The following is a 16,444-nucleotide window of genomic DNA, read 5'->3' on the forward strand; positions in this document are numbered from 1 at the left end:
TCCAGCCCGGCCCCCGCCCATGCCCGCCCGGCCCCGCCATGGAGCTCAGCCCGGCCGGGGACGCCGTGCCCTGCGGGAAGGACAGATTCATCTCCAGGTACCGGGGACACGGGGGACACGGGGGGACACGGGGGGACACGGGGGACACGGGGGACACGGGGGGACATGGGGGACACGGGGGACATGGGGGACACGGGGGGACATGGGGGACAAGGGTGGGACATGGAGGGGACGCCGTGCCCTGCGGGAAGGACAGATTCATCTCCAGGTACCCAGGGACACGGGGGGACACAGGGGGACACGGGGGGACAAGGGTGGGACATGGAGAAGATGGTCAAATTCATCTCCAGGTACCCACGGGACACGGGGGACACGGGACATGCGGTGGAAAAGGGTGGGACACGGGTGGGACATGGAGCTGGGGCGTTCCCGGTGTTCAGGGGATGATGGATGTGGGATGTGGGAGATGGGATGTGGGGTGGACGTGGGATGTGGGGTCTGGGATTTTGGATGTGGATATGGGATACGGGATGGATGTGGGGTGTGGGATGTGGGATATGGGTTATGGGATGTGGGATATGGGGTGGATGTGGGATAGGGGATGGCTCAGCTGGAACCTGAAATGGGCAGTGTGGTGTGGAATGTGTTATCCAGAACCTAAAATATACAATATCTCATATACATCAGAACATAACAGTATATAACAATATATACAATTTATAACTATATAAATATAAATAAATAACAATATATACAATATATAACTATATAAATATATAACAATATATACAATTTATAACTATATAAATATAAATAAATAACAATATATACAATATATAACTATATAAATATAGATATAGATATAGATATAGATATAAATATAAATAATATATCTCTATATATAATATATAACTATATAAATATATAAGTATATACAATATATAACTATATAAATATAAATATAAATCAATATATACTGTATATAACTATGAATCTGTAAATATAAATATATACAATATATAACTATATGAATATGAATATGAATATGAATATAAATATAAATATATGTCAATATATACAATATATACCAACACTATCTAATGTATAACGTATCACAATGTATGCACCATATAGCATCACTCTATAATGTGTAAAATCTCTAATAATATCTAACAATTCCCATGGTTCAGGCTGCTTTCTGTCCGCTCAGCATCCTGAACCTCTCTCAGGCAGCCCAGCTTTGGGAGCTGGGGGTTAATTAATTAATTAATTAATTAATCAGCTGATCCGTGCCTGGGCTCAGCAGCCTGGAGGCCTGGCTTTGATTTTCCAATGATTTCCATCGTTGTCTTTCATTTATTTTATTTTTGTTTCCGCACACCTCTTTATTCCCACCTTTTAAAATCTTTGTTTTTAATCTCGATCTTGTCCTTGGTTTTGATTTTGAATTTTCATTTCTTTCTCTCACCAATTGGCCCCTCAGAGCTTTGTTCTGAGCTGGAGGAGGCCGCCTCGCCTGCGACCACTTGTGACTCCAGCGTGACCCCAGAAATCTGAATAAATGATAAAATGATTTCATTTCCAGCCTCGTGACCAACTGCCCCGAGCTCCTTCGGGGTTTCTTCTTCCTTTTAGGGAGATTTATGGGGGACACCCTCCCGGGGAGCTTCTCCCCCCGACTGTGCTGCAAAATGTTGGACCCGCAGCAAAACCTTCCATGAGGGAAGGAGGGAGAAGACCCAAATCTGCCTCAAATAAAGCAATTTTTGGGTCCCCAGCAGCACAGGGGGTTCCTCAGCCAGGGCAGCAATTCCTGATTTCCCACAGCAGCTCAGGGGCCACTGGGCGGTGCCTGCAGCATCTCCCCCTCACCCCAAACCCATCTCAGCCCCGTTTTTTTCCCATTTTTTTTCATTTTTCCCCCAGGAATGAGCTGCTCCTGCACCTCAAGACCTACAACATCTACTACGAGGGGCAGAACCTGCAGCTGCGGCACCGGGAGGTGAGAGCCCGGGGGACAGAGACGGGAAATGTGGAATGGTTTGGGTGGGAAGGGACCCAAAATCCGTCCAGTGCCACCCCTGCCATGGCAGGGACACCTCCCGCTGTCCCTGGGGGCTCCAGCCCGGCCTGGGGCACTGCCCGGGGCCCAGAGGCAGCCACAGCTCCTCTGGGAATTCCAAATTTATATGATAGATATTGTGTTTCTATTATAATTTTATATTTTTGTCTATGTAGGTAATTTGCATTCACATTATATATATATATATATATATATATATATATATATGATTTTTACATATAAATCTTTATATCAGATATAAAATCTTTACACTACATATACACATATACAATCTGCACTTGGATTTATATCTATATTAAAAATCTTTATATTGTATAGATGTAATTTGCATTCAGATTATATATAAATGCCTTTTTATAAATAAATCTTTACATTATATACATTATATATGTTTACTTTATATATATAAAATCTTTACATTATACATATAAAATCTTCATTCAAGTTATACATATATATCTGAATTTTTCTATATTTTTATGTAAACCATTCTATAATTTTTTATGTAAACCTTTATATTATTTATGTGTTTATATTCTACATATAAAATCCTTATATTCTATATATAAAATCCTTATATTCTATGCATAAAATCCTTGAAGTCTACATCTTAAATCCTTATATTCTGTGTATAAAATCGTTATATTCTGTGTTTAAAATCCCTATATTCTGTGTATAAAATCTCTATATTCTGTGTATAAAACCCCTATATTCTGTGTGTAAAACCCCTGTGTTCTGTGTATAAAACCCCTATATTCTGTGTATAAAATCCCTGTGTTCTGTGTATAAAATCTCTATATTCTGTGTATAAAACCCCTATATTCTGTGTATAAACCCCCTATATTCTGTGTATAAAATCCCTGTATTCTGTGTGTAAAACCCCTGTGTTCTGTGTGCAAATCTGGCTGCAGGAGGAAGGGGAGCTGATCGTGGAGGGGCTGCTGAACATCTCGTGGGGGCTGCGCCGCCCCATCCGCCTGCAGATGCAGGACGACAACCAGCGCATCCGCCCGCCGCCCTCCTCCTCCTCCTGGCACTCGGGCTGCAACCTGGGCGCCCACGGGTGAGTGGGGGGGGGCAGCCCCGAAAACACAGCCCTGAAAACACAGACCCGAAAACACGGCACCAAAAACACAGCCCCGAAAACACGGTACCAAAAACACAGCCCTGAAAACACAGGCCCGAAAACACAGGCCCAGAAATACAGCCCTGAAAAACCCAGCCCCAAAAACGGGCAGGCAGCCCCAAAAACGGGCAGGCAGCCCCAAAAACCACAGCCTCAAAAATACACAGCCCCAGACCCCCACAAACAGCCCCCAACGCCCCCAGGCTGTCAGGCTGTGCAGGCTGCGCCCCCAGGGGTCTCCTCCAGGTGTTTTGTCCCAGCTGGAATCAGGGATGAGGGACGGAGATTCCTTGGATTGCCGTTCCCTCTGCAGCCCCGCAGGGACAGGGACCCCGGACAGGGATCCCAGGACAGGGCACCCACCCTCTCTGTCCCCCCAGGTCCGTGCTGAAGCCCAGCACCCTGCCGGACATCCAGGTGACAGACGTGGACACTGCCACCGGCGCGGAGAATCCCGGGAATGGCACAGGTGAGCCGGGCTCGGATCCACCGGGAGCGGGACCGGGGCTTGGATCCACTGGGATCGGATCCACCGGGATGGAGCTTGGATCCACCAGGATCGAGCTTGGATCCACCAGGATCGAGCTTGGATCCACTGGGATCGGATCCACCTGGATCGAGCTTGGATCCACCAGGATCGAGCTTGGATCCACTGGGATCGGATCCACCTGGATCAAGCTTGGATCCACCAGGATCGAGCTTGGATCCACTAGGATTGGATCCACCAGGATTGAGCTTGGATCCATCAGGATCGAGCTTGGATCCACTGGGATTGGATCCACCGGGATCGAGCTTGGATCCATCAGGATTGAGCTTGGATCCACCGGGATCGAGCTTGGATCCACTGGGATCAAGCTTGGATTCACCGGGATCAGATCCACCGGGAGTGCGACCAGGGCTCAGATCCACTGGGAGCAGATCCACTGGGAGCAGGACCAGAGCTCAGATCCATCGGGATCGATCCACTGGGAATGGTCCAAGGGCTTGGATCCACCAGGAACGGAACCAGGGCTTGGATCCACTGGGTTTGGATCCACTGGGATTGGTCCCAGGGCTCTCCTGGGGCTCAGATCCACCAGGATCCGGCTCGGATCCACTGGAATTGGTCCCGGGGCTCAGATCCACTGGGATTGGGTCCACCAGGATCAGTCACAGGGCTCGGATCCACTGGGATCAGTCCTGGGGCTCGAATCCATGGGGCTCGGATCCAGCAGGATCAGTCCCGGGGCTCAGGAGCAGCTCCGGTTTTATCTGGGAAAACTCAGACCAGGCTTTGTCCTTAAGCCCGACTCAGTTCCCCATCCTGCCCCAGCTCAGCCCTCCCAAATTCTCCCTGAATCCTTTTCTTGTGTTTTCCCAAAACTCCATGATCTCAGAGGTCCCTTCCAAGGCCAAGGATTCCCCGATTCCCGGGGGGGTTTCTCGGGGAAGGGGCGGCTCTGAGGTGTGGGGGGGGCTTGGGAAAGGAACGGGGGATGGAGCAGAGATCCCTGCTGGGATTGCAGGGAAAAGGGGGAAAAAAGGAGGAAAAAGGGAGGGAAAAGGAGAAATAGGAGGAAAAAGAGGAAAAGGGGGGGGAAAGAGGATGTTGGAGCTTCCCCTTCCGCTTTGGGAAGAAGAATGGGGACACTGGGATCCTGTTACCATGGGGAAGTCACCCTGTCCCCAGCGTTTGTCCCCTCCCGGCTCCTCCTCTGCACAGGGGGAAGAGCTTGGTTAACCCCTTGTTGTGAGGAGCCATCCCACCGGGAATTCCACCTGCTGGATGCATTCTGCTCCTTCAGCCCTGGCAGATGTTCTGGTTTTTTGGGGTTTTTTTTGGGATGAGCTCATCCTTTTGAGAGGGGCTGAGCCCTTGCAAAGCTTGATCCAGGAACCCCCACCCGTGATCCTCCAATTTTTCCCCTTTTCCTTTTTGTTCTCCCCACTCTCCACACTTTCCCCACTTGAATTAAATCTCTCCCAGGCAGAGATTCCCCTCGGCTTTATGGCCTCAATCCTCTGCCAGCACACGAGGAAAAAAAGCCTTTTATTCCATTTTTCCCCCTAAAATCCAGTAAAAATCAGTGCCTGGGAGTGCTCAGCCACCGCTCGTGCAGCTGGAGCAGCTCCTGCTGGAGATCCCTCCCTGCTGCAGACACGTCCTGAATTAAAACACCCGGAGCTGGAGCCTGAGAGCTTCATTAAAAATGGATGAAGAGCTGGTTTATAATAATCTGGATCCAGGCCAGTTTTCATGCCGAGATCTGAGGCTCTGCCCTCGTTTGCCTGCTCTCATTAAAGGGGAGCAGAGGAAGTTAAATTATGGAAAAGAGAGAGAAGATGCTGGAGCTCCCGGGAGAAGGGGTTTTATCCAGGTAGCAGCAGGGATTTAGGCAGTTAATTCTGAATTAATGACTTTCCTCGGGGGCTGGGGGAGAATTAACCCACAGTTGCTGTGGTTCAAACGCGTCCTGGGAAGTTTTGTAGGGGTGAGAAAGTTTGGGGTGAGGATTTCTGCATCCTCCCAGCGGCTGTTTTGGAGCAGGAAAATTCTGGAATCACAGAATTCTCCTAAGTGGGAAGGGACCACAAGGATCTGTGATCCAACACGCCGACAGTCCCACCCTGGGAGTGTCTGCCAAAAAATCAACAATCTCACTGTGTGCTGGGATTATGACCCAAAAATCAAGGATCCCACCCTGGGATTGTTACCCAAAAATCAACAATCAAAAATCAACAATCCCACCCTGTGCTGGGAGTGCTCCCTGAAAATCAACAATCCCACCCTGGGATCATTGGAAAAAGATCAACAATCCCACCATCTGCTGGGATTATTGGACAAAAATCAACAATCTCACCCTGGGATCATTGGAAAAAGATCAACAATCCCACCCTGGGATCATTGGAAAAAGATCAACCATCCCACCCTGGGATCATTGGAAAAAGATCAACAATCCCACCATCTGCTGGGATTATTGGACAAAAAGCAAGGATCCCGCCGTATGATGGGATTGTTGTTCCCCAAAAATCAACAATCCCACTGTGTGAAGGGATTATTACCCAAAAATCAACGATCCCACCCTGGGATTGTTACCCAAAAATCAACAAACAAAAATGAGCAATCCCACCCGGGGATCATTGGAGAAAAATCAACACTCCCACCATCTGCTGGGATTATTGGACAAAAATCAACAATCTCACCCTGGGATTGTTGCCCCAAAAAACCAGCAATCCCACCCTGGGAGTGTTACCCAAAAATCAACCATCCCACCCTGGGATGTTGCCACCAGGGCCGTTCCCGCTGTCCGCTGTCGCCGTGCCCAGGGTGCCAGGGGCGTTTCGCAGCCCCCAGGGTGCCAGGGGTGTTTTGCAGCCCCCCGGGTGTTTTGCAGCCCCCCGGGTGGCAGAGGAGGCCCCGCAGCTGATGCGGACCCGCAGCGACGTCGGCGTCCGGCCCCGCGGCAGCGCCCGCACGCCCGGCGAGCAGCGGCGGCTGCGCCGGCACCGCTTCTCCATCAACGGCCACTTCTACAACCACAAGGTGAGCCCGGCTCCAGGGGGATCCGGGGGGATCCGGGGGGGTCCACGGGGATCCGGGCAGGGCTCTCAGTGCCCGCTGTGCCCCGCAGACCTCGGTGTTCACGCCCGCCTACGGCTCCGTCACCAACGTGCGCATCAACAGCACCATGACCACGCCACAGGTGCTCAAACTGCTGCTCAACAAATTCAAGGTATGGGCAGCACACCCCTCCTCAGAGCTCTGAGTGCAGTTTGTGTTGTGGGTAAAATAAATAGAAATATTTGTTTTATGGTATATGTACAAAATCTACATTCAGATTTTGTATATATATATATAAAATCTATACCCAGAACCTGTCCCTTTCTCAGAGCTTTGTGTCTCCCCCCAGATCGAGAACTCAGCAGAGGAGTTTGCTCTGTACATGGTGCACACGAGCGGAGGTGAGCGCCCCAAACGCCCTGGCTGGGAGCACCCCAAATTATCCCAGATAGGAGTGCCCCAAACCCCTGGGCATGAGCGCCCCAAATTATCCCAGATAGGAGTGCCCAAACCCCTGGGCATGAGTGCCCCAAATTATCCCAGATAGGAGTGCCCAAACCCCTGGGCATGAGTGCCCCAAATTATCCCAGATAGGAGTGCCCAAACCCCTGGGCATGAGTGCCCCAAACCCCTGACCAGGAGTGTCCCAAACTCCTGCAGACACTGCCGGTACCACCTTGGCACTGCCAGTACCTCATGGGCACTGCTGGTACTTCTTGGGCCGTGCCAGTACAACCATGCCCTTCTGGTACCACCCTGGCACTGCCGGTACCACTTGGGCAGTGCTGGTACCAAGCTGGCACTGCCAGTGCCACTCTGACACCGCCGGTAGTGCTCTGGCACTGCCAGTACCTCATGTGCGGTGCCAGTACCCCCCTGGCACCGCCGGTACCCCCCCGGCACCGCCAGTACCCCATGGGCAGTGCTGGTACCACCCTGGCACTGCCGGTACCCCATGGGCGGTGCCAGTACCCCCCTGGCACCACCAGTACCCCATGGGCGGTGCCGGTACCCCCCTGGCACCAGCGGTACCCCCCTGGCACCGTGCCCCGCCGTGCCAAGGCCACTGTTGTTGCAGAGAAGCAGCGGCTGCGCGGCAGCGATTTCCCGCTGCTGGCCCGCGTGCTGCAGGGCCCCTGCGAGCAGGTGTCCAAGGTGTTCCTCATGGAGAAGGACCAGGTGGAGGAGGTCACCTACGACGTGAGTGCGGCCCCGGCGATCGCGGGATGGGCATCACGGGAGGTTTGGGGTGCTCGGAGGATGGGGAGGCACAGGTTTGGGTGGGAGGGACCCCAAAGCCCGTCCGGTGCCACCCCTGAGCAGCCCCAGCCCTTCTGTGCCACCCCGGCTCTGTCCCCAGAGTGTCCCCAGGGCAGCCCCAGCCCTTCTGTGCCACCCCAGCTCTGTCCCCAGAGTGTCCCCTGCTCTGTCCCCAGCCCCTCTGAGCCATCCCGGCTCTGTCCCCAGAGTGTCCCCAGCTCTGTCCTCAGTGCCATCCCAGCTCTGTCCCCAGCGTGTCCCCAGCTCTGTCCCCAGCCTCTCTGTGCCACCCCAGCTCTGTCCCCAGAGTGTCCCCAGCTCTGTCCCCAGTGTGTCCCCAGCTCTGTCCCCAGCGTGTCCCCGGCTCTGTCCCCAGCCCCTCTGAGCCACCCCAGCTCTGTCCCCAGCGTGTCCCCGGCTCTGTCCCCAGAGTGTCCCCGGCTCTGTCCCCAGAGTGTCCCCGGCTCTGTCCCCAGCCCCTCTGAGCCGCCCCGGCTCCGCTGGCAGCAGGGTTTGGCAGTTGTTGTTTTTCCAGCGGCGGCAGCGGCTCCCCGGTGCCATCTGCCGGCTCCGGGCTCTGCAGTCCCGCCTGCAGCCCCGCACGTTCGGGGTCGCTTTGGGATCGAGCAGCTCCGGGACTCTGGGGACGCCCAGAGTGGGTGATTAAAATAAATCAACCCCAGGCAGATCCTCTTCCCATCGTCATCCTCTCGTTTGCACGAGCTGACCGTCGCAAGCGTCATTTCCTTCTTGGGGTTTGCCGCAGAATTTTGGGATCCTTGGTTAAATCCAAGGAGAGGAAGAGGGGGGTGGCTCAGTTCTTCCTCCCTTCACCAATCCCTGCTGCTCCTGTCCGCCCAGGTGGCCCAGTACATCAAATTCGAGATGCCCATCCTCAAGAGCTTCATCCAGAAGCTGGAGGAGGAGGAGGACCGGGAAGTGAAGAAGCTGAAGCACAAGTACGTGGGGCTGGGAGGGAAGAACATCCCTAAAAAACCTCAATTTGTGCAGCCCTGGGATGCTCCAGCACTGGGATTTTCCCTGCCTGGTGATCCCTAAGTCTGAGGAAGTAGAGAGGGGGGAAAAATAGGAGGGAAAAATCCTTCTTTTGGGATTTTTGGTGGGATTTGCTGCCGAAAAAGCGGGGTTTGAATTATCCCAGGGTTGAAAAAAATCCTTTTTTTTTTTTTTTTTAATTTCTGTGCCTCCCCAGATACTCCATCCTGCGGCTGATGATCGAGCAGAGGCTGGAGGAGATTTCCGAGGGCCCCACGGCCATGTGAGCGTCCCTGGGATGTGCTGCACCAAATCCCAACCCCAAAACGTTCCTGGACGGCTCCGGCCCCGAGCCAACCCCCCCGTCCCACGCCTTCATCCCCGCAGAACCCTCGGGGGGCTCCTCCCAGCAAGGCTCTGGCTGGTGGCAGCTTCAGCCAAAACCTCAAATCCCTGGAAAACACGGGGGAAAAAGGGGAAAAAAAGAGGAAATCTGTGAGCAGCACCAAGGTGAGGGCTGCCAGAATTCCCGAGCTGGAATTTCGAGGGCTCAGGTTGGAAATGCCCGGCGTGGCTCCCCGTGAAGGTCCTGCTGCTCAAGCAGCAAAAGAGCACAAAAATTCCTCTTTTTGTTTTAAGAGAAAAGCACATTCCTGCCCTATCACCGCAATAATTCCCAGGTGTGGGGAGGATCCTGTAAATCCCAAGGCTTGGCTGAGATTTTTGGGGGGGGTTTCACCCCGACTGGGGGCTCACGGGTGCATTTCCAGCCCAGGGGAAGATCCCTTTTCTCCCCGAAGCCGCGGCCCCTCCGTGCCCCGCTGTAATTTGCACTAATATTTCGGGATGGTGAAGAAAACCACGATGTCAAACCTCTCCGGGAGCTGAAAATGCCAAATAGCACTCGCAGGGATGGCTGAGGGCCTCGAGCACCTCCAGGAGAGGCAGGAGGAGGGCGAGGCAGAAATAAAGAGGATTTTTTTGGTTTCCAAATCCAATTTTCCAGCCGTGCCAGGAAATTATCCTGGTGAAACCAGGACCAGCCTGGCTCTGCCACCAGCACCAGCTGGAAAAACCTCTTTCCTCCCAGGCTAAACCAGCAATACCCATTTTATACCTCGATGTGAACTAAAACCTCTGACTTTCTCCCCCTTCCCTCTGAGTTTTTGCAATGCATCTTTGTAATTTTTTTTTTTTAATTTTAATTTTTAATGGTACCTTTTCCACCTCGAACTCACGTTGTACAGCGAGAGGAGCTTTGGGTGTGTTTGAAGGATGATTGTGGCACTGCTGCGTGGATTGACGAGGAAATAAAATAAAGTAAAATAAATTATGTAGCAACTTCATGCAGAGTGAAACCCCCTGAGTCAGAGCCTGGCTTGTCCAAAATCAGTCACTTTTCGTGGCTAGAAATGCCATGGAAGTGAGTAAAAATGAGAAGTTCCCCAAGGAGAAACGCTCTCACCTCCCAGATTTAAACTCCCACCCAAATTTCTGGAGGATTTTGGGGGATATGGAGCTGTTTAGGGCCTGGCTTGTCCAAAATCAATCACTTTTTGTGGCTAGAAATGCCATGGAAGTGAATAAAAAATAAGATGAGAGAAAAGCATCAAATCCCAGTGGAGAAGTTCCCCAAGGAGGCACGCTCTCACCTCCCAGATTCAGACTCCTCCACAAATTTCTGGAGGATTTTGGGGATATTGATCTGTTCAGGGCCTGGCTTGTCCAAAATCAATCACTTTAGGGCTAGAAATGCCATGGAAGCGAGTAAAAAATGAGGGAAAAGAGTAAATCCTGATTCCCAGTGGAGAAGTTCCCCAAGGTGGAAGGTTCTCACCTCCCAGATTCAGACCCCCACCCAAATTTCTGGAGGATTTTCGGGGAACACCGGGCAGGTTTGTGTTTTACCCCCCCTTTAGGGATCATCCATCCCCAGGGATTTTTTATCCAGGCTCCATCCCGCGGGGATTTCCCTCAGGCAGGTAAAGCCCGGTGTGTTTTGGCCTCCCGGAGGCCGGAGCGGGGCTGTCCCGGGCCCTCCCCGCTCGGGGGCAGGACCGGCGGCCGATGCTGCGGGAAGAGCCCGAGCCAGCCCAGCCCAGGCGGGCAGAGCCAGCGGCGGCCCCGGCGCACGGTAAGGGCAGCCCCCGGCATTCTGGGGGGGTGAAAAGAGGAGGAATTGGGTGCGGGGAGAGGAGAAAAATAATTGGAGTTTGTTGGGCGCAAAGCTGAGCTGGAGGTTGGGGTGGGGAGAGCGGTCCCGGGATGCTCCAGCCCCGGGGTTTTCCCTGGATCCCTAAGTTTGGGGAATTAGAGAGACGGGGAAGAACAGGAGGGGAAAATCCTCATTTTGGGGTTTTTTATGGCATTTCCCGCCCTGTTTTGCGGTGTTTGTGCCAACAGCTGGAAGGGGGGGTGGCACTTCTCAGCGCTTTCTTTAAACCCCAAAAGCTGTGACGAGTGGGGCAGGAAAACGAGGCAAATTAAATGAATTCCCATTTTTTTGGAGGGGCGCTGGGGTTGGAACGGGGCAGGAAGGGGGGGCCAGGCCTGGCAGCTTCCAGCGGGGAGGGAATCGCTGACTCAGGGATGCCACGGCCCGGGGGGGTGGCTCTGCTTTGTCCCGGGGCTTTTGTCAACGCGGCCGCGGCTCTGCCGGGGCTGCTCTGGGGCCGCGATGGCTCAGCAGCTTCGGCACAAAGGGGATGTGTTTGCTCAGCCCCCGGGGAGGGGGGATCGCATCCCGCTCCCGGGGGAGCTGGGGGATTTTGGGGGGCGCACGCTCGCTGCTTGTTGGAAGCGTGGAATGAGGTAAAAATGTTGAATAATGGGTTAAAATACAGAATTGTGGGGTGGGGTGGGTGGGGAGGGGGCTTGAGGGTCAGCCAGGGCAGCCCCTTGTCATGGGGAGGGATTTCTGCCACTGGAATGCATTAACACGTATCAATCCCGTCTATAAAATAGGCATAAATGCATTAAAATGCAATAAAATAATAGCGCACTTATTAATGTCACGATGTAGAATAAAATAACGCAATAGTTGTTCGTGTAACAACGTAATAGCCTATGGCAAAATAGCACAATATTTAAGAATATAACCTAATAATATAATGATATAATACTATATAATACACAAGATTGTCTGTCATTATGTATTAATGGTCTCTATCAGAAATCATTGGTTATTGACCACAAACTGGTACCTGTTTTATATGGTCTATAATGCGTAGTGACCTGGCAATAAATGAATATATGAATAAATCATAAAATAGAGAAAATAGAGAGATAAATAGAGATAATATAGAGAGATAAATAGGGATAATATAGAGATAATATAGAGATATATATATAGAGATAATATAGAGACATAAATAGAGATAATATAGATATATATAGAGAGAGATAATATAGAGACATAAATAGAGACAATATAGAGATAAATAGAAATAATATAGAGACATATAGAGAGATAATACAGAGATATAAATAGAGATATATATAGAGATAATATAGAGATATAAATAGAGATAATATAGAGAGATATATAGAGACAATATGGAGATAAATAGAAATAATATAGCGACATATATAGAGATAATATAGAGACATATAGAGAGATAATATAGAGATATAAATAGAGGTAAAATAGAGATAAATAGAGACAGGATATAGAGATAAAAGCCACTGAGGTTAGCTGGGTGCTAATAACACCAAGTTTGGGGCTTTGATCCCTGCCTGTGCCACCCGCAGAACCCCAGACCCACAGAACGGCTGAAAAAGCCTCGCAAAGGTCGGAAAAGCCCTTTGAGGTCACCCGTGAGCCCCCACCTCCCACCGCCCACCCCCGCGAGGAGCCGCTCCCCATCCCCGCGGGGTCCCAGCCCCTCTCCGGGCAGGGAGCCCCGCTCTCAGCGCCCCCGTTGTCCCGCAGGTGGGGCAGGATGCGGCCCCGGCCCCTCGCCTGCTGCTGCTGGGCGCTGCTGCTGCTGCTCGCCCTCCTCAGCGACGCCGCCGGCGGCCGCCGCGGGGCCGGCGGGAGGAGCGCCGGGCCCGGGGGGCTCCGCGGGGGTTTCCGCGCCGTGTCCCGCGCCGGCAGCGCCCCGGGCCGCGGTTCCAAGGTGGCCGGAGCCATCGCGGCCGGCGCCGCCGCCGGGTACGGCGTGGGGCTGCTGGGTCGCCCGCGGCCGTCCCGCCTGGGTCACGGCGTCCCGGCGGGGAGGCAGCCGCCGGCAGCGGGGGGGTTCCACGCCGGGGGCTGGCCCGAGCTGGGGGGCAAGCGGGGAGCCCCCAGCAGAGCCCCCGCGGAGAGGAGAGCCGGCCTCGGGCTCGCCCTGCTGCTGGCATCGGCAGCCTGCCTGCTCAGCCACGGGCTGCGGCGCTGAGGGCACCCCCGGGCACCCCCGGGCACCCCCGGGCACACGAGGACGGCGTTTGGAGAGAATTGACTTTCCTGGGGGAGTGGATGTGGCTTGGGGAGGTGGGAGAGGCCGGAGCTGGGGGCGCACCGGGGGCCGGATCCTGCGAGCCCCCAGCCGGGATCGAGTGGATCCTGCGAGCCCACCGGGACCGGAGGGATTGGAGGGATCCTGTGAAGCCCAGCGGGGACCGGGTGGATCCTGCGAGCCCACCCGGGACCAGAGGGGTCCTGCGAGCCCACCCGGGACCGATGGATTCCACAAGCCTCACCCATGACCAGAGGGATCCTGCGAGCCCCAGCCGGGATCGGGTGGATCTTGTGAACCCAGCCGGTACCGGATGGATCCTGCAAAACCGCCCTGGACCAGATGGATACTGAGAGCCCACCCGTGACCAGAGGGATCCTGCGAACCCACCCAGGACCGGAGAGATCCTGCCAACCCACCCGGGACCGATGGATTCCACGAGCCCCACCCGGTACCGGAGGCATCCTGCGAGCCCACCCGCGACCAGAGGGATCCTGCGAGCCCACCCGGGACCGGATGGATCCCACCCGGGACAGGACCTGCGTGAGCAAAGGCAGCCCTGCCGGGACCTGCGGAGCTCGGCCCCCGCTCGGCTCCGGGTTGCCGTGGCACGGCCGCCCCAAACGCCGCTCCCTTCCCCCCGGAGGAGCGCCGGCACTCGCGGGGACGGGGCCGTGGGGCTGCCAGCCGGAGGCCTCAGCCCCGCAATAAAAGCTTGGCCTTGAGACACGCTCCGATCTCAACCAAATCCATCGAACTTGGCGCTGGGAATGGGAATTTCGGAGGGGGATGCGCTTCTCCGGGTGGGGGTGAAGCCAGATCCAGGCGTTTCCCCGCTCCGGAGCGGCACAAAGCCCAGCCGCGGTTTGGAGCGGGGATTTTTTGGGTTTTCAGCCGTGTAAAGCCAAGGCTGGAGCTGCGGCCGGGCTCGGACGGGAGATGGAGCTGTTTATCCGGAGAGATGGAAGCAGCCCCGGCCGAGGTGCGCGCTCCTGCTTTGCACGCCAAGCCCTAAATCAGACTGTTCCTGCTCCAGCTCTCTGCGAACCGGGCGGTGTGCAACAAAATCCCTCTTTTTACGGCTTTTTCCAGGCAGGAAAGAGGTGTTCAGCTGGTCTGCCGGGGTGGGGGGCGTTTATTTGGGGAGGTGGGGGGGTGCTGAGAGCTGTGTGATGAGAGATTTGCAGAAAACCACAAAAAAAACCCTCCGATTTTATTGTATTTATCCTTTGGGGTGCATTGGGGATGCCGAGAGCTGTGTGATGAGAGATTTGGAAAAAACCCTAAAAAAAAACACCTCAGATTTTATTGTATTTATCCTTTGGGGTGTATTTGGGGGTGCTGAGAGCTGTGTGATGAGAGATTTGCAGAAAACCCTAAAAAAAAAAACCCTCAGATTTTATTGTATTTACATTTTGGGGGAGAATTTACACTTTGGAAGAGTATTTACACTTTGGGGGGTATTTACATTTTGGGGGGTATTTGCATTTTGGGGGGTATGTGCATTTTGGGTGTGTTCATTACGGGGGGTATTTAAATTTTGGGGAGTATTTACATTTTGGGGTGTGTTCATTACCATCCTGGTAAATCAGGAACTCCTCCACGCGTGGCTCCTGTGCACGCTGCAGGATTTGGAGTATTGAGCTGATTAATTAATTAAATAATTCGTTAATTTCTCTGCTTCACTGCAGGGGGGTAATTTGATCCCGCTGTCCTTAAAGGACACCAGAGTTCGGAGTGTCACCCCACTTGGGTGTTCCTAGAGCCAGGAAAGTTCTGACCTCCCTGCTGAGCTCCAAAAATCACCCTAAACCCCCCTGGGGGGTTAAAAAACCGGGGCACTGCATGTGCAGGGAGGGGAAAATGTTCTTTTTGAGCTCCTCTGAGCATTGCCAATGTGTTTCCCAGGGCTGGGAGGGAGGGATTTGAAGGGTTTGGGGTTAAAAATGAGACATTTGTGGTTCTGCTGCTGCTGAGGTCAAACCCACCCCAAGGGAGTTCATGCAAGTGCTGGGAGCCTCTTCCAGGAAATATCCATGAGTTCATCTCGGGAAATGTGGGATTTTAAAATCCATTCTTTTTTTTCCTCCTTCCTTTGGATGAGGCGAAGGGGTTTTTTTTCCCTTCCTGATTTGGGGGGGTCCTGCGGTGGTGAAATGCAAATAAATGGAAATAAATTGCATTGAGAGCCATTTGCACCCAGCAAATAAATGGAAATAAATCGCATTGAGAGCCATTTGCACCCAGCAAATAAATGGAAATAAATGGAAATAAATCCCACTGAGAGCCATTTGCACCCAGCAAATAAATGGAAATAAATCCCACTGAGAGCCATTTGCACCCAGCCGGGCAGAGCAGCAGCTCCGGGGGGGTTCTGCCCCTCGGCCCGCTCAGGTGAGACCTCACCTGCAGGGCTGGGAGCCCACCTGGAGCACGTGGAGCTGCTGGGGGGAGCCCAGAGCTGGAGCCGGGCTGGGAGAGCTGGGAATGGTCACCAGGATCCAGGGAGAGCTGGGAATGGTCACTTGGATCCAGGGAGAGCTGGGAATGGGCACCTGGAGAAGGATCCAGGGAGAGCTGGGAATGGTCACCTGGAGAAGGGAGAGGTGGGAATGGTCACCAGGAGAAGGGAGAGCTGGGAATGGTCACCAGGAGAAGGGAGAGCTGGGAATGGTCACCTGGAGAAGGGAGAGGTGAGAATGGTCACCTGGATCCAGGGAGAGCTGGGAATGGTCACCTGGAGAAGGGAAATTCCAGGGAGAGCTTCCAGCACATTCCAGGGCCTGAAGGAGCTCCAGGAGAGCTGGGGAGGGATTTGGGATAAGGGATGGAGGGGCAGGACCCAGGGAATGGCTTCCCACTGGGAAAGGGGAGATTTGATGGGATTTTGGGATGGGATGAGGGTGGAGAGGGGCTGGGATGGAATTCCCAGGGAAGCTGGGGCTGCTCCATCCCTGGAAGTGTCCCCAGGCCAGGCTGGAGCCACCTGGGACGGC

General features: G+C 53.4%; 1 protein-coding gene across 1 annotated transcript; it reads left to right on the forward strand.

Moving 5' to 3' along the window:
* The first annotated feature begins 7 nt into the window (after positions 1–7).
* Positions 8–10,364, forward strand: LOC119710960 (ras association domain-containing protein 2-like). The gene is made up of 10 exons (XM_038160524.1): positions 8–97; positions 1,927–2,002; positions 2,995–3,146; positions 3,590–3,678; positions 6,584–6,732; positions 6,821–6,922; positions 7,100–7,151; positions 7,829–7,950; positions 8,872–8,969; positions 9,224–10,364. Exons 1-10 carry the CDS (start codon positions 39–41, stop codon positions 9,291–9,293), a joined length of 969 nt encoding a protein of 322 aa, XP_038016452.1. The 5' UTR covers positions 8–38; the 3' UTR covers positions 9,294–10,364.
* The last annotated feature ends 6,080 nt before the right edge of the window (positions 10,365–16,444 follow it).

Source organism: Motacilla alba, chromosome 22 (assembly GCF_015832195.1).
Source record: "Motacilla alba alba isolate MOTALB_02 chromosome 22, Motacilla_alba_V1.0_pri, whole genome shotgun sequence".
Taxonomy (NCBI): domain Eukaryota; kingdom Metazoa; phylum Chordata; class Aves; order Passeriformes; family Motacillidae; genus Motacilla; species Motacilla alba.

Excerpts from the sequence above, each read along its gene's own strand:
- LOC119710960 (XM_038160524.1), top strand. The coding sequence starts at position 39 with ATGGAGCTCAGCCCGGCCGGGGACGCCGTGCCCTGCGGGAAGGACAGA. Across the intron at positions 3,147-3,589 it reads TGCAACCTGGGCGCCCACGG|GTCCGTGCTGAAGCCCAGCA; the intron begins GTGAGTGGGGGG and ends CTGTCCCCCCAG. Across the intron at positions 8,970-9,223 it reads GTGAAGAAGCTGAAGCACAA|ATACTCCATCCTGCGGCTGA; the intron begins GTACGTGGGGCT and ends GTGCCTCCCCAG.